Source organism: Colossoma macropomum, unplaced genomic scaffold (genome assembly GCF_904425465.1).
Source record: "Colossoma macropomum unplaced genomic scaffold, Colossoma_macropomum, whole genome shotgun sequence".
NCBI lineage: Eukaryota > Metazoa > Chordata > Actinopteri > Characiformes > Serrasalmidae > Colossoma > Colossoma macropomum.
The window spans coordinates 9,286,019-9,304,371 of NW_023494797.1; the positions used below are offsets into that span (position 1 = coordinate 9,286,019).

General features: G+C 37.8%; 1 protein-coding gene across 3 annotated transcripts; it reads left to right on the forward strand.

Moving 5' to 3' along the window:
* Positions 1-2,671: 2,671 nt before the first annotated feature.
* paqr5b (progestin and adipoQ receptor family member Vb) lies at positions 2,672-18,111 on the forward strand. 3 transcript variants are annotated; one of them, XM_036584510.1, is made up of 10 exons: positions 2,672-2,948; positions 5,027-5,062; positions 5,468-5,556; positions 6,388-6,515; positions 11,776-11,981; positions 12,499-12,625; positions 13,565-13,609; positions 15,318-15,414; positions 16,487-16,631; positions 17,246-18,111. In XM_036584510.1, exons 3-10 carry the CDS (start codon positions 5,503-5,505, stop codon positions 17,503-17,505), a joined length of 1,062 nt encoding a protein of 353 aa, XP_036440403.1. In that variant the 5' UTR covers positions 2,672-2,948; positions 5,027-5,062; positions 5,468-5,502; the 3' UTR covers positions 17,506-18,111. The 3 variants fall into 3 exon arrangements, with proteins under 3 accessions (XP_036440403.1, XP_036440401.1, XP_036440404.1); XM_036584508.1 differs by lacking the exon at positions 5,027-5,062; XM_036584511.1 differs by lacking the exons at positions 5,027-5,062; positions 13,565-13,609.
* The last annotated feature ends 242 nt before the right edge of the window (positions 18,112-18,353 follow it).

The window sequence follows — 18,353 nt, forward strand, 5'->3', positions numbered from 1 at the left end:
CTGAAAAGCAGTTTGACAGTATTCAGACAAAGTCTTTCTAATTGAGAGTGTGGATGAGGTGGGAAGGTTTGAGCCTAAGGTCACCATGCTCAGTGCCAAGCATCGGCTAGAATCATCATTAGTCTGTGGAGCAGTGGAACTGCATTCTCTGCAGTGAAGCTGTGCCATCCAGCATAATGAGCTGGAGTGCCGTTTGTGATCCAGAACTAACTATCCAACATCAGTACCTGACCTCATCTAATGCTCTTGAGGCTGAATGCAGTCAAATCCTTACAATAATGTTCCAACATCTAGTATAAATTCTACCCAGAACAGTAGAGGCTGTTGCTGCAGCAAAGGACACATTCCCTGTTAATACCCCTGATTTGAGAGGGCATGTGGATGACCAGGTTTCCAGAAACTTTTGGACATATAGTGTATGCCAGGGACATTTGTACATTTGTACATTTGTACATTGAGACTCAGGTATTTATTCTACAACATGGAACACCAGCAGAAGAAATGAGAGAATGTAAAATATCAACAGTATATTATGCATTAATATGAATGTACAACATTACATGTATAGGACTAGAGTTAACAGCAGTGCTGTAGTTTGAGAAGAAGAAAACAGATCAGATAACAGCTCTGTCTGGAGCAGTGGTGCCCAAACTATTTGTCTTGGGGAGCCAAAATGTAATGTCTGTGGTGGGACGAGTTCTAAAAAGCCAAGGCAGTACATGATAAAGAAAATAGATTTTGAGTTAAAACATGCAAATGTATGCAAAAGTTTGTGTGCCCCTGGTCCAATTGCATGTTATGTTCATTTTTAAAGTAAAAATAAGTTAACACATCTTCTACAGAGAACACACTTGTGAGCATTTTAATACACAACTACTGCTTGTTTGCTGAATTCTAAATATTGGGGAAAAAACAATAAAGCATAGAATGTGGCCTGTGCAAAAGTTATGGCACATTTTCTCTTTATAATAAACTCAACAAATAAATAGAAATTGTGCCCTAAAATTGGCAAAAAAAAATGTCAAGTTTAAGTTTGTTCTCTGGAATGTGTGTTAATTTAAGCCATATTTTAGGCAGCCTTGGTTTAGAGGTATGAAAGATGAAGTATGTTTACAGGCCTAAATTTAACAGTAATATAGTGCTAGTGGAGAAAAAAGTAGAACTGTCTGTAAGCTACTTAGACACCAAAAGATGCATAATTGGTTGCTATAAATGGAACGTTAATATTTATGTCATAGAGATTCAAGCTGCTGCTGTCTTATGGCAACATGCTACGGGCTGCTACTATTTTTACATGTAGGATCAAACTGCTGTAGTAAAAAAGTTTCATTGTATGAATACTTAGGACAATAGACAAATCTTGAACTTTCAATATGTTCATAGTGATTTCTGAAATGTTAACCACTTGAATAGATATGTGGTAACTCACTAAGTGTGTAAGTAGTGTACTTCTTAATTACACAGGTAGTACCCACATCGTAATGCATAATAGTAGCAGTACAGGCTCTACTGAATAAACCATTGCACCCCCCCCTCCCCCAACAATTTATGGCTTTCTACTTTACCATTATGTTGGCTAAGATGCTTAAGTGAGGGGAAAAAAACAACTGGTCAGTCATGTTTCAAAAAAGAATGTTCACACATCTGGAGCCAAAAACGGAAAAGAGAGAAGATGAGGAGAAAAAGCTTAAAGATATTGTTTATATTATATACAGTTTATATATTAAAGGTTCATTTTGGTATATTAAAGGTATATTTTGTGATTATGCCATTTATTTTGACATTGTAGTTGGACAATAAGAAGCATCTGATCTGCAGTCTGCAGGTTCAACGATTTTTAATGAGTTTCAGCTTCACAAAACAAAGACAGACATGTTTAACTCGTTTTACAACAGTGGTTAACAACACTCTCTGTTAATCCAGGTTTAGATACTCAGGGTAAAAAGCTTGACGTCATAGAGAAACCTGAAGAGGAGTCACCGTAGAAGGATAAAGAAATGCTACTTAAATATGGAGCAAATAAAGCATTTATAACGGAAAAAGCAAGACTGGTAAACAAGAAGTCATGCATTGTGAGACAAAACCCTGGACTGATCATGCTGAGAAGGTTATTAGAACCTAAAATGAGCATCCAATCATCAGCAATGCACAGTTAGCAAGTTATAAATTCATACAGTTTAGTCAGCTTGTGGTAGTCAGGTGTTTTTCCTAGACATTTACTCTAGTTTTGAGCCACGTATGGCACCACTTTCTTTTAATGATTGCAACCTTACTCATGGAAATGAACTCTTCTGTCATGTAACACAACATCTTGAGTGCTCAGTAACATTAATTCATTCTCTGCTCCTGTATAACTTCATCCTGAGGAATACAGAGTAAGTAACAGCTCAGTCTCAGTTTATTAAAGTAAATGAAAGCTGAGAAAGAAATGTTCAAGGCTGTGTATGTGTCGTGTCATGAGCCGTAGGTGTTTGCTTTCGAGGTTTTAGAGTTTGCACAAGATAACACATCTCTATAGCAACATGATACATACAGTGTGCTGCATTCTCTTTGTGTGAAACAGACACACGAGCACGCGATCTCTGGAATAGACAGTGTGTGTGTGTGTGAGACAGTGAGAAAAAGATTTGTTTACTTTTCGGCTGCCGTTAACCTCTCTCTCTCACACACACACACCCTCCATTCATTCGTCAACAGTACCTGGGCTGGGTGAAACCGATAAGGAAACAGCCCTCTGCCTGACTGGCCAGGTTTGTCCTGTACCGAGAAGGCCCAGGAAATAGAGAGAGTGACAGAAAAACTGACTGATATGTCCACTCATGCTGACCAGCAGCAGCTTTTCAGGGCATTTTTTCTGCTCATGTCAGTGACATCTGTTTCTGCAGGACTGTTCTGCCGAACACTAAGCCTTTCTGCTTAACTCCACCAACCTGTTCAACCCACTAAAGGTATGACCAATAATATACTAATGCATTAGTTTGTGAGACTAACAGATTTAAGACTTTATTTCTTTTTTTTTTTCTTTTTGTTAGGTCATTTTAAAGTTTTAAGGTTTAGATGTGCAAAAGCTGGAAATTCTGAGGTCTTGTTTTGTTTTTATCTCTTTATGGGGACTAAATGTACTCAGAAAATACAAACATATGGACAATGTGAAGACATTTGGCTGATTTTACTATTTATTTGTTCACAAACATTGGGACAGTATGTGAAACGCAAAAAAAAAAAAAAGAAAGCAGTGATTTGTAAGTATACGTTGGCTTGTATTTATACGAAGGCAGAGACATTTAATATTTTACCCTATCAATGTCATTATTTTATGCGAACATATACTCATTCTGAAATTGATGCCTGCAACACTTTCCCAAAAAGTTGGGACAGAGGTAGTTTGAGACTAGGGATGTTGTGAAATGTTCAAAAATGTCTTAACAGATGGTGCAATCCTGCTTGGGAATAAAAGGTCCATCCAGGAAAGGCCTAGTTCGTTATAAGGAATGATTGATCCAAGCTCAGCACTAACACTTTAAGAACAACATTCCTCAACAAGTGACTGTAAGGATTTTTTGAGGTATTTCACCCTCTACAGTGCATAATATCATCAAAAAAATCTCTGCATCTCTATGTCTGCATTAAAAACCATCATATTTCTGTGATGGGCATCACCATGGACATCACCAAATGTGACAGGGAACCGTCGATAAACACAATACAAACTGTGCATAGTGGAAGCTGGAATGTCATCAATGTCCAGAAACGCTGCCGAGATCTCTGGGCTCAAGCTCATCTGACGTTGCCTGATGATGATGACAGTGGAAATATATGGTGGTCCGACAAGTCAATCTTTCAGATTGTTTATAGAACTAATGCATGCCAAAGAACTAAAATGACCATTCAGCTTGTTACCAGCACAAAGTTCAAAAGCTAAGGTGTGGCATGGTAAAAGTGCTCACGGCATGCTTAATTTGCATGTCTTTTTCGGGGACACCTACGCTTATTTCAACATGAAGAAGCCAAGCAACATTCTGTGTGAGTTACAACAGCATGTCTGCATAATCAGATAAGTCAGATTACATAATAAACTGGGCTGCCGGCATTCTAGACCTGTCTGCCACTGAAAATTTGTGGTGCACAATGCAGCACAAAGAATGACAATGAAGGCCCCGTATGGTTGTGCAGCTGAGAACTTGTGTAACAGAAAAATGGTAAAACTCCACTGTCAAAACTAGATTGGTAAACAATTATTAAGTGTTGTTAAAAGGAAATGTGATGTAACACAATGGTAAAGTGTCCAACTTTTCTTCTGGAATGTGATCATAAAGTAACAGGGGCATAGCTAGAACCTTTAGAATGGGATCAGACCCAGAGATTTTACTGGGGCGACACACTGCAAGGAAAAAAAAATACATGAAATAGAAAGACAAAACTCTGCTAATGCAACAAATTTTGTTTTTTTCAGAAGGAAAAGATGCATTTGAATCAAGTAAATTAATCCAACACTTTTTTCAGTGCACAATGTTAATTTACATATAAACCGACCATAGAAGTTATTCATTTAGGCTGCCCTCTCTTCAGGTTATACATGACTCTAAAAATAGTCAGACTGCATTTTTTTAAGGAACTTAATGAGAGAAAAGGCTGACCTAGCATTAGCACAGACTTATTGCACAGATGGAATCTAGCCTACAGCACATACGTGTATTCAGTGGTAAAAAGGAACTAGTTACCATGATGAATGATTATAGACGACTAATTTTTTATACTTATCTTACCTTTATATAGCCTACTTCATAATGTAACACACATTCACTTGTTTGCTCAGTAAACTTAGCCTATCACAGCAAATTGACTGCTTCACTGATGATGGCTGATGGTCTCACTTTCCATAACAAGGGTGGCCAGAAGGGTGGCCATACTTAATGCTAGGGTGACCCTGGCCATCCATTGACCTCAAAAATTGTTTTTTTGTGCTGTTTTCAATTTAATACAGGTAAAACAGAATTGACTAATTACTGCTTTCTGTTTTTATTAGCATTTCACGTACTATTGCAACTACTTTAGAACTGAGGTTTGTATTCATTTATTGAATAATTAAGCCACTTATTTATTGATTGATTTATAATGCCTTTATTTGAAAATGTGAAATACCACAAAGATTTCCCTTTGATTCCCACACTTAGCATTAGGTTAGATGTAGGTACAGTGGTGTTTAGGAATACGGATGATGTGTATGTGTGTGTGTGTGTGTGTGTGTGTGTGTGTGCGCGTGTGTGCGCGTGTGTGTGGGTGTGTCTCCACCTCCACTGCACTAATTAGTCAGTTTTAATTTAGACTGCATGTCTCAAAGGAAACAGAGAGCATGTGCGGGGTGTGTTTTTTTTCTGCATGGGCGGGGCAGAGGCTGGGCTAGCTGAACTGGTCTGAGTTCAGGTAAAATGTCACAACCTCCCTGCCTCCCTGCATTTCTCCTCAGTCATCTGTGGAAGCCAGAGCTGGAACCTGAGGAACATGCTCAGCCTGATCAAACTGCCCCGCGTCTTCAACGTCCACCAAGTTCCCAAAGTAAGTTGATTCACGTATTTACACAACAGCTACACACACAAAAACATAGAGCGCTGCTTGTTGCTGGTTGCATGCTGAATGGTGTCTGGGGACATTAGCAGATGATTCCTCATAACAGTTACACTGTATTACATAATCTACATGCAGTAATGTAGTAGTGTCAAATGCATTAATATGTGTCTAGACTGAAACACCAGTGGAACAGATATAAGCATATCTGTATGAGTATAGTTTCAAGAATGATTAACTTCTGAAGGGTCGTTGTAGAAGGTGGTACAAATCACTTGTGTGATCAAGATCAGGAAGTTTTGGAAGTGACGCCCACCTGCGGAAGAATAAAGGAGGAACTAGCCTATTCATGAGCATAGTGTGTCATTCATTCCTTATGCATCCATGTGAAAGGTGTTGTTAGAACTGACCTGGTGCATTTATTTATTCATTCATTTATTTATTTTTTTAATGCAATCAAAGTTATTTAGCAACTCTAAACTGTGACCTGAATTCATTAGATTGAATAGAAATCTCCCTCGTGCTCTGTAAAGCTTGACCAACAAAATAACACACTTGTGTCACAATCTGATGGAGGCCTAATAATTAATTTTGAACCTAAATAACTTTTGCACTACTTCCTTTGACTTTGCGATTTGGTGGCTTGTGAGAATTTGTCTTGTTCAGGTAAAATGGACCACTGGTGTAAAGTAAGTGGAGTTTCCTCACAGATGATCCTTTTGACCCAGAGTCAAAGTCAGGGTCAGTAGTGTGTCATGGCCTAGCACTGTGCTTTGTAAGGTTTGCCTGAGGCTGAAAACCATGCACGCATGTGTCTTTTAGGCCTTCCAGGAGGACAGTATTATCTCTGGCTATCGTCACCCTCGCAGCTCAGCCATCGACTGTGTCCTAAGCCTTTTCCAGCTCACCAATGAAACTCTTAATGTTTGGACACACTTCCTACCAACCTGGTAAGACTAAACAAACACTCTCTTTGTTTTTATGCAATATCAGGCCTCGGGGTCATACATGTGTTCCATGAGTTTTAGTCTGGTGACACTTTACAGTAGGAGTGCACGACGATACTTAATTACATGATAGCAATTAAGGCATTTATTAAGGAGCTCAAAAGCAGTAACAATGGTTAATGTATGACTTCCTGCTTGCTGGATGAGGACTGATTACTTTCTTAGTCTGAGAGAAGGTCTTAATTGCTGTCAGTTCATGCACGCTACATGTCAAGTGCTACCATTCTATATACAGTACTGAGCAAGAGGCATCTGATAAAATGATACATGAAGTTATTTATTGAACAATGCACTCATATTAGAATAAATACAAATGCAAATATAAAATAATGTGATTTTATGTCTGAAGGTGTGTTAGCTTAATCGTTTTCAAAGCTCTATTAAAAGAAGTCCAGTATTTAGTTATAATCCAATACATGAGCTGTTGCTATAATTTTATGGATTATTTTCTTGAGATAATGTGTTAATTACCTTGTGATGTCAAGATAACAACTTTGTTATCTTGAGATCACAAGATAATGAACTAATTTTCTCGAAATAAAGTTTGTTATCTTGAGATAACAAGATAATTAACTCATTATCTCAAGATAACAATCCAGAAAATTATAACTACCTTATGGCCTCTCTGGACTTCCATATTATAGTGTTTTCACTGGCAACTGAGATAATTTTAAACAGTTTTCATTGCTTTTGCACAGTACTGTATCATCACTGTTGTATAAAACCTTCTCTGTAATTTTCCAGGAGAAGGAAAAACTTTCTGAACTGCTATTGTAAGTTGATACAACAAGATTCTATGCCAACTATTTTGAAGCATTTCTATTGGTCCATTTATTATGAAATTGTCACATGCTGCTGTTTGCAAATGTTTAAAAATATCTGTGAGATTTTGATATGATAATGATTTTTAACTATGTGTAGGTAAGAATTCTATAAGCCTAAGTTTAGCCTCAGTAAAGGAAAATGTTTTATCCTTTCAGTTTTTATAGCTGAAATGTGGAGCTTTTATAAAAACCTTTATAAAGTTCAGGACCATTTTATTGATCCTGATGTTACAGGTTAATCCTGTTTTTTTCTCTGGTTTATCTAAGCTTGGTTGATATATCATCTTTACTGCTATACCATGATAGTGACATATGGTCTTGCTATTCTGTTCAGCAATATATTTTAGCAATATTGCTGTTAGCTGCCTTTTACTTTGTGTGAAAATTTCACAATTAATGTACCAACAGACATGCTCCAAAATTGCTTGGAGTAAAATATTTTCACATTAACTTATATTGAATGTTAAGAATGTTTTTTTTTTTCCTTCACTTTGGAGAAACAAGGATTTTTCACATGATTCACAGAAAGTAGCGACGTTCCAAGCATTGCCAAGCGGTTTGTTTTAGTGGGGTTTTTTTTTTCATGGTTTTCAGTGTTTACTCATGAAACCCAGTGACAGTTAACTGCAATGGGTCATTTACTGGCTGTTTTAGATTGTTTTGGAAGAACATGAAAATGAGATAAACAAATTTTCTTTGTGGAAATGTGCATTCTGTCTGGTTAACGTTTACCATACTGTGTAAAGTTCACTTTGGTGTAACTTTAAAAGATTAACTGAAGCAAAACAGTCCATTCAAAAACAATCTAATTCAGTTTTGTAGGACAAATTTTTAGCATAGAGTTCATTTACTTACATGAGATTCACAAACATCACCCACCTCCAGGTTGTCTTGCAAAGTCAGAACATGTTTGTGATGAAAATATGTATGAAAACACAAATAATTCTTACATTTTTCTTCACTTAATAACCAAACTTGGAGGGCATACAAGCAACAGACAATTCCTACTGTGATCAGTGCTGTGTCCTTCTGCTGTTTCTAACTCTGTGTATACACATGCAACACACTCGCAGTACAGTACCACCATTGCACGCACTATCTTCATAATAGCACATACTGGATTCCATGGAAACTGCTTTTAGCTTGTTTGTTTGCTGCTGCTGAGTGTTGGAGTTTGAATAGAGCAGCACCCAGTCCTGGAGCTCATTTCCCCCACTGAGGTTTTATGCTGGCTAGACTGCTCTTTGGAGACTTGTCTTTCGTGGAGGCTTGCAGTAGCTCTCCCATTACTGCTAATGAGCTCCCAGCACAGCATTCCTCTGAGCCTTCCACCACCAGTAAACATGCCGGAGTGACACTGGCTTTGTTCACATCTTATTCTTTAGGCCTCAGTTAATAATGAACCCAAGAAATGGCTTATATAGTTCTGTATACAGTATCTTGGCCCTTAGCATATTATTGATTGTGTAAGCAAACCTTGCATCCCTAAAATAGTAACTTTATGGAAGTTATTAACTTTAATGTACATTAATGCAAGAAATTTTTATTCCAAGACTGGGCCATTTATATTAATCCGTCCACGAGAACATATTGTCATTGTTGTAATGATTTAGAACCACTTCTCTCAGTCTATTCTTCATAAAATATTCACACAATGTAAAATATCTTAAACAAATAAAAATAAATAAAGAAGCTTTTGACAGCAATGAAATATGTTTTGTTAGATGGTTTCAGTGGCACGTAGACTGTTGCTTTCCAGTGAGCAGGAACATATTATAGCAACAACAAATGAGCCTTTTCTTGGCAATGTCTCATACATATTAACTTTTGCCTTAGATTTTTAACTGGCAGGTTAGGCAACAGAGGTGAAATATGATCAGCTATTTTGTTTCATACAAAGCATTCCACTCAGTCGCTTAAAATATATGCCAGTAAAAAGGTTTACAGGATCTTTTGGAGTGTGTACATGGGTTCTATAAAGGTTTTATAATATTTGTAGTCTTGTAGGGCTCCACCTGCCAGCAAAAGAGTGCCATCAGTATTATTGTCAAAGATTTCTTTTATTTTCAGAGTCCAAAAAAATTAAGGATTGTAGTAACATTATGTTGTGGAGAAATTAATATCATTATTTAGCCCATATGTTAGCATGCACAGCATTTTAGAGAACTCATTTACAGTTACAGTCTCATGCAAAAGTATATTTTCTCTATGCATAAATATGCTGTTTATATATGACAAATTTGAGTTCACAATTTCTATTTATTTGCTGAATTTAACATATTGAAAAAAAAAAAACAAAATATAAATGCATATTATATTATATTAAGTGCCATAGATTTTGCACAGGCGACATGTTATTGTTTACTCCCCCCACCGCCCCCCTCCCCACTGTGGTACTTTCAGCAAATAAACAGTAAATGCATATTAAAATGAGCAGAAGTTTGTTCTCTGCGGAGGGACCTCCAACCCTTGCATGACAGTATGTCCAAGAACTACATTTAGTATGATGAGGGAAGCACAAAACAGGTTCTGATTGGTTTAAAATTATACAATTTTGCATGGTTTTGGATAGTTTGGATAAACATCTAGCAGCACATTTGTTGATTATATTTAATTTTCATACTTTCATTTATCTAGTTTGGATTTTCTATTGTTTTGTTAAAAGTCAGTAACTCCATGTGACCAAAAGATGACAAATTAAGTAATACTAACTCACTTTTTAGCCATATGTTTCATTTGATTTGAAAAATTTCTTCAGATTTGTGCTCAGTCATGCTCAGAAAACATAGGAATCATATTTAAATATTAAAATGTTCAGATATGTACATTAATGGGTTAAGCAGTGGGGTAGAATAGAGTTGTTTTCTCCAAATAAATGTTTGTTTAACCTTCAAACATGCAGAAAGGTTTGTGCCTAGCAGCTTCCAATCTGCCCAGAGAGAGCAGTTTTAGGCCAATTGCTCAATGACACACAGTGCGCAGGAGTGATTGTGAAATGTTGGTTCGCTCCTGGCTGATTAAGCTTGCCCTTGCCTAGCAACATTGCCTGCACACAATGCTATGGTGTCAAATGTGTTCCGTAATTTTAATCCAGACTTAACATACAGCAACATAGCAACCTAGTGCAAATAATAGCAGTGTAAAAGGAAGCATGCATGCTAATTAGACAGGTGTCTATGTGGTAGAAACGTCTCTTGTAACGAACCTCACATGAACTTCAACAAGTCCAGACAGGACAACGGGTTTTAAAGAACATATGCTCACAATTGCTAAGGCTTTCTCTATAGCAGGTCATTAACGCTGTATCCCTGTCCACTGCCATGGTTCCTATATCAGCTCAAATTCCTTTCTCCTTCCAGTGATAACTTCTGCCTTCCTTTTGCTTTAGAAGGCATTTCTTCTTTGAACATTTGAATAGTGTCCCCTATTGTGATGGTTCTTTAGGGTTCTTTATCAAAGAAAATGGTTTTATAAAGAACCATGAACACTCAAATAACTCTCTGTATGATTAAAGCGTTCTTTGCTGCATGTGCTGTAGATGGCTCTACATAGAACCTTTTTGAAAAAGGTTCTATGTAGCATGGCTGGCATGGTGGTGCAGTGGACAGCACTGTCGCCTCACAACAAGAAGGGCCTGGGTTTGATTCTCGGTCGGGCGACCAGGTCCTTTCTGTGTGGAGTATGTTCTCCCTGTGTCTGTGTGAGTTTCCTCCCACAGTCCAAAGACATGCAGTCAGGCCAGTTGGAGATACTGAATTGCCCCTAGGTGTGTGTGTGTGTGTGTGTGTGTGTGATTGTATATGTCTGTCTTTCTGACCTGCGATGGGCTGGTGACCTGTCCAGGGTGTATCCTGCCTTCTACCAATGACCGCTGGGATAGGCTCCAGTGCCCCCTGTGACCCAGAAGGATAAGCGGCTTAGAAAAAGTGTGTTTGTGTGTGTGTTCTATATAGCACCCAAAAGGGTTCTTCTATTGTTAAGCTTGTAACAATAGAAGAATCCTATTTAGAACCATCTTGAGTGCATTCTCCATCAATCTGTGAAAGTGTTGTGTTTGTTTGTTTCTTGTGGATGTGGGTGTTTATGTAATGGAGCCACTGTGATGTAAGACAAATTTCAGAGGAATTTGACAATAGAAAGTGTATCACATATTGTCTCGTATTGTATTAGCCAACAGTGAAAGGTCCTTTAGGGAACCAAAACCATTTCTACCTCTTTCTCTGACTATCAAACATGATTGCAGTTATTTTTCATACATCTCTTCGAATACAGAAGTTTTTACATACAGGCGAATATTTTGTGCATATAGATAACAGCAAATGTGCTTTCTCTCTCTCTCTCTCTCTCTCTCTCTCTCTCTCTCTCTCTCTCTCTCTCAGGTATTTTCTGTGGAACTTGATGACAGTGGTTTTTATGCAGGATGTGTGGAACGATACATATACGTGGCCGCTGCTGGTCTTCCTGCTGTCCTGCTGTGTGTATCCGCTGGCATCCAGCTGTGCTCATACATTCAGCACCATGTCCACTCGCGCCCGCCACATCTGCTTCTTCTTTGACTATGGAGCTCTCAGTTTTTACAGCCTGGGTAGGGCTCCACTCATTTAAGCACACATTCCACACACTTTTTACACATTCAATATATAATCCATACATTTTACAGTCAGAGTCCAGTGGAATTCATATTTATCCTTACAGGCAGCCTACAGATCAGAATCATCCTCTGGATAAATAATGTTGTTTTCTGTTTAGAGACAATCTGATCAAACAAACTATTGCTACAAGGGCCTATATCATGGAAAACTGAATTTTTCTAATTTATTAAAAAAAAAATTGTTGTGGTATGAAAACATTGTTAAAGTTTGAAAACATACTCTTTAGTCCATGCGATCCATAAAACTAAGCTTCCTGTTTTGAATTCAAACCAACATATTTCTATATATTTGCCAATTAAGCCAACAGTTTAGCTGCGCTTGTTCTCTTTGAATACGATTTACTTTTACAAACATACTCCTGCTACTACTGCTACCTTCTGTCCATTCCATCAAAGAAACATCTTGTGAATGGAACTGATGTGTATCTAAATGATATCCCTGTGTGTTCAGGTTCAGCTATCACCTACTCTGCGTACGTTATGCCGGATGCCTGGTTGAACGGCATGTTTCACGCATGTTATGTCCCCATCGCTGTATTCAACACTATCATCTGCACCGCCATGGCCTGCTATTCCAGGTATTATCACAGCAGCAAAGAGCATAATCGTCCCAAGTACTGTCTTAAAAGAAAGCCATGTATCATGCTCATGGACAGATTATGGATATCTAGGCAATAATAAGAGAGCATTTCTATATTGCCAGGGCCTTATGTTCCCAGGGGCACTATATTCTCTCATGTCTTTAACTAATACATCATATGATAAATTAAGGCAACCTAAGGTCATTTTTGACATAATGTAAAATTACCAACAGAAATGCTCCAAAATTCTAATCCATTTTTCCTTCTTCTGGGAAATTAATATTTTGGGGATACAATGTTTTGTTCTGACGGTGATAATATTTTTTCTAATTTAAAACACATAAGGACCTAATTAGTACTGGCTAGTAATATTTTTCAATGTTGTAAAATCATAAATGAAAAATACAGAATAAAGAAACAGGTTTGAGAAATAACAGGACTGAAACATGGGGCCCCAATTTCCGTGAGGAAACATAGGGCTACACATTTCATTTAGCAAATGAAGGATCTCAGAAACATTTGGAAAACAGAATACAGTCAACTGTAGTGTGTTTACAACTCATTTCAAGGAAAGGTGGAAACTGTGGTACTGCTAAATTTCCATTAGGCGTATTTACATACATACAGCCACAACATATTAGTGGAATTTTTAGATCTGAGGCAGTTGGCTTCTTTCAGGTTTCAGTAACTTTTTATTCTGTTTTGTTTTTTAATCATACCAGTAATGTGACAGTTAAATGTGTTAGATTTGGAATAAAGTAATAGCACTGTAATAACATTGAAATAAAGTAACATGATACATTATTTTTAACTCTAAATGTAGTGCTCTCGGGGTTACACTTATTCTGTATTAAGTCTGCAGTTGCTGTACTACAGTGGGACTATGCTAACTGCTAGTATCTCAATGCTTCTCTTCCTTCCCTTTCCTCTGCTAAGGCTTGGCTTACCATTTCTCCACTATAACCATGACATCACAGAAAGGTAAATTCTTCATTTACACTACTTTGGCCACTGTGTGCACCTTATGGCTTGAGCAGCTGATTAACCCACTTCATTTTTCCTCTCACTTTTGCCTTCTCATATTTGGATTGGGGGAGCGTGGGGCACAACCTAACACAATTCGTTTTTTTGCTAAATAATTTTTGAAATATTTGACTGTGGTTAATTTGTTTTAATTCAGACTAAAGTGGCAAATGCAAATGTTACAGCTTATCCATTAGGTGAGGCTAACTGTAAAAGGCTAAGGGGTTAGTTATAACAACCACTAGAACCACTAAGCCCAGTGAGTTGATATAAACACAATTATTTCAGTACAATTCTTTGAATCAAATGTGATTTCCAACCTAAATGCATCAAAATAAATCTATAAAATTTGTAACGATAGAATGTTTCAAAGACTGACATGTTTATTTCTGACCACAAAATAGAATAACAAATATCAGCCTTTTAAACTTTATTAACATGACTTCTGAATTGCCCAATTAATCTAATTCTAATTCTGTGAATTAAATGTTTTAAAAGTGAGCTCTTTTGAGTTTATGAAGGAGAAATGAACTGCAGTGATTGTTTACCATGTGACAACTTACCTCTCAGTGTGGACACTGACTAGCTCTCCCTGTGAGTTGGTTATATGCTCTATGTTACAAATACCAAGAGGGTGATTTAAAATAGGATAGATGTGAAATTTGTGATGTAGTATTTGAAAAATACCTTTTTTAAAAAAACAGTCTTTGGTGTGAATATTATGAAACATCTGTCAGATAGCTGTGAATAATTCACAGATGATGATGCTATGGGAAAAAGGAAAAGTGACCAGAAGCACGTTTTACTCAAACCCGTTTAAATACTTGAAATATCTGATGCATTTTACCTCACTTTAGGGCTTTCCTGAATACTTAAAATGCTTAAACTTATCTTGCTTGTAAATCAATAGAACCAGAAGTACAAACTTTTGCGCATTGAATTTATTTCAATTTAAAGCTGCACTGTGTACGATTTTTTGTTAAAATTGAAAGAAGTAGCACTACTCAGTTAGGAGGAAAAAAACATATTAAAATATGGTCTGTGAGTTGCCCTGTAAAGCCTGAAATAGTCATTTAAAAGTCTGAGGCATCATGTCAGATTTTGCAGGAGCTTTTCAGACCACATCATATGTCTTTACATATTAACATAGCATGCACAGGCTTAAAAAGAAGGTCCGGCTCAATGTTTAGGTCTCAGTTGTAAAACTGAGCATTACACTGATGAAGATATGATGACAATAGTAGTTAATTCACTCACATCCTCGGAACACACGTTCACCAAGTTTTGAGTTGTCTTTGAATTCTCTTTCAATGAGCGCACAATCATCAGATTCATCCCCTTGGGGAAAGGGTCCGAAGCATAACCAACATTACAAAATGTTCTTTCACAAGTGTAATTGCATATTTCCACCAGAGAGGTCCCCAAATCCCTAAAACATACATAGTGTGGCTTAAATCAATATTAAAATAAAAGTTTTACTCAGTTTGGTTCACTGAACCATCAGCAAAATTGTATGGATACTGCTCCTTTGTCATGTACTTTGTGAAGCAGATTTAATGCTGACACTTGCTTCACCACACCTTTAATATGGTCAGTTATAAAACTCTTTTCTTGGGAGTGCCTCTGTGATTATTCAACCTTGATAATCTTGTTTTTTCTCTCGCAGATTTCCTGAGAGCCAGAAGCCCAAGCTGGGCAAGGTGTTGCGCATTTCAGCCTTCACCTACCCTTACCTGTTCGACAACATTCCTCTCTTCTACAGAGTGAGTTTCATACCATATATGCACTCACAGACAGGGCAGAGAATGGTCTAAAATGTTCCTTGTCCTAGACAGCTAAATCTAGAGGAGAGAGAATAAAGAGAAATCTAAGACAAAAGAGAGAAAAAGCTATGATCTCATACCTTCACTTTCTGGCGGTTGAGTCTGGCAAGAGAAGCTACAAATGGTAATTGCAACATTAAAGACTATGCGAGAACATCTCTAAGAGTCTTGTTGGCCTGAGCTCAAATGCAAGTTGCAGGAGGATGTAGAGGTTCAGTTTGTCTTCTTTATTTATGTATATTATTTCTGGACCTATGCTGTGGCTCCTTCTGCCAATGAACATTCTCTCACTGTCATAAGATAAAAGAGAAGGAAAAGGTATCTTTAATGTACAGTACCGGACAAAAGTTCAAGTAATTCATTTTTCCAAAGGTATTTCCTAAGAGATTAGATAAATTAATCTGCTTACATAAGGAAAATAAAAAAACTCCAAAACTGCAGTTCAAAAGATGATTAAAAGATATAGAGAAAATGGGACTCCATGCATGCAAGACCTGGTAGACCACCAAAACTGTCACCATCAGATAAACAGTATTAAAAGCTTTCATCTATGAGAGAGAGGATCCACTTTTGCTTCACATTTGAAAAAATCCACAGGTGTTTCTGTCCACCTTCCACATCAAAGAAGCTGTTACTGAGAAAAGAGACAAAAAAGGAACATTTGCAAATGTCCCCTGCAGATTTCCTAAAAAACTTAGAGCAAATCTTGTGAGAAGACACACTAAATACTGAAATACTTGTACTTAATGGCCATTTTGACTGGAAATTAAATGAATGAAGGGTGATCTAGTCTTTTGTACAGTACTGTGAACGAGATGGAGTTACCATTTACATAAATAGAGTTACTTTTACATGAATACAGGGACATAAATATATTAATTCTCAGTATTTTATACTTCATTTCACATTGAGATACAAGAAAACTAAAAGCATTCAGAATTACCACTTTAGTAAGATGTTTATTTGTAAAAAGCTTTGGAGTGATACAAGAATAACCATTCTTTTTTTCTAGATATTTCTGTGTGTGGGAGAAGGCTGCACTGTGAATGAAGCGAACTCTCTCCACATTTACCACACACTGCTGGCATTCCTGACGGGCTTCCTGTTCGCCACACACCTCCCTGAGAGGCTCGCACCTGGACGATTCGACTACATTGGTAAGGCAGGACTTATCAGCCCTGCTGTCTGTGTTTGCATAACAGTAAGGCATCAGGGTGTGCACTGTGTGGGTTTACTACAGCATGGTTTGTACTGAAAATATGGACTTGCATGTGGTCGTCTTTCAAAGGCTGCTGTGATAAGGCAGAACGCTGCAATTTCACATTGTCCATCACTGACCAATGCAGCATTTTGTTGCTATCATAGGAAAACTTGATATACATACATATATATATATATATATATATATATATATATATATATATATATACACATCATGTTATAAATGTATATGTTAAATTCTGCAAATAAACAGTCATTTTGCATTGAAATGTGCAGAAGTCTGTTCTCAAACTTTGCCATACAACTGTGCTTGTTAGCTTGTAGCCTTGTAGCTCCAGGAACAAAACTAAAGAAGCAACCTTTCGACACCAAGCATGTCTTGGCTGATCAACTACATTTTTAGGATATTTGTCTAAACCTGATTTTTGATTGAGCCACTGCTTTAATGCATGTTTAATGTGATATCTATGCTGAAATGTCTTTAGACATCTCTTTGAAATGTTCACACCTCTAACTTCCTGTCCATTGTTCACTTGTCTGTCCCCTGCAGGCCACAGCCACCAGCTGTTCCACGTGTGTGGGATCATTGGCACGCACTTCCAAATGAAGGCAATAGAGATGGACATGGCTCTGAGACGGCCATGGCTGCAGGCCCATGCTCCAGCCGTGACCTTCGGCAGTACTCTGGGGGCCGCATTGCTCTGCCTTGTCTTCAGCCTGGGGATCATCTACCTCTTCAGCCGTCCTCTCCTCCACAGCCCTATCCCCAGCAAAGCTTCCAGCCCGGCAAGCAAGAACTGCAGGCACTAACAATTGTGTGGGGCTCCTTAAGACTCAGACCAGGTCCTACAGAGAGCCGAGAGGAGAATAGTGTTCAGTGGTTTTAGTTCAAAATGTTCCATTCACTAACATAATTCTCCAGGGCTTTGAGGAGTTACTGAGAGTTAATCAGGTAGTATTAAACACCTACTGGTCACTTTATCAGATACACCTACTATATTGTTACTCCTGTATGTATTCAGTGGTCAGTTTTTGACAAGGTCCATATTTTTGGTGGATGGACTATTCTCACTCGTATCAGTGCAACACACACTAGCATGTTAATATCACATAATGTGCTGTGCTGAGAATGGCCCCCTCCCTAAATAATATCTGGTTATAGTTATAGACCTTTTCTGTGAGGTTAAGGGGACTGATAACTCATTTCTGTGAAGGTGTTTCTGATAAAATGGCCAATAAGTGTACCTAACTGGCAACTCTGTATCTACAGTACTGGGCAAACGTCAAAGACCAAAATAATCATTCTTTTTTCAGCATAAGGAAAAAAGCAGAAACATATATTTAACAGAAATTTACACAGAAGCCTTTATTATAGCTGCCATTTTTTTTCGGGAGACTTGCTTTCAGGTGGGCAGCACAGTGGCGCAGTGGGTAGCGTTGTTGCCTCACAGCAAGAAGGGCCTGGGTTCAATTCCAGGCCGAGTGACCAGGGTCATTTCTGTGTCGAGTTTGCATGTTCTCCCTGTGTCTGTGTGGGTTTCCTCCCACACTCTAAAGACATGCAGTCAGGCCAATTGGACATGCTAAATTGCCCTTAGGTGTGGGTGTGTATGTGAATGTATATGTCTGTCTGTCTGCCCGCCCTGTGGTGGACTGGT

Coding starts and splice junctions, on each gene's coding strand:
- paqr5b (XM_036584510.1), top strand. CDS start 5,503: ATGCTCAGCCTGATCAAACTGCCCCGCGTCTTCAACGTCCACCAAGTT. Junction 6,516..11,775: donor ACACACTTCCTACCAACCTG/GTAAGACTAAAC, acceptor TCTCTCTCTCAG/GTATTTTCTGTGGAACTTGA. Junction 11,982..12,498: donor TCTCAGTTTTTACAGCCTGG/GTAGGGCTCCAC, acceptor CTGTGTGTTCAG/GTTCAGCTATCACCTACTCT.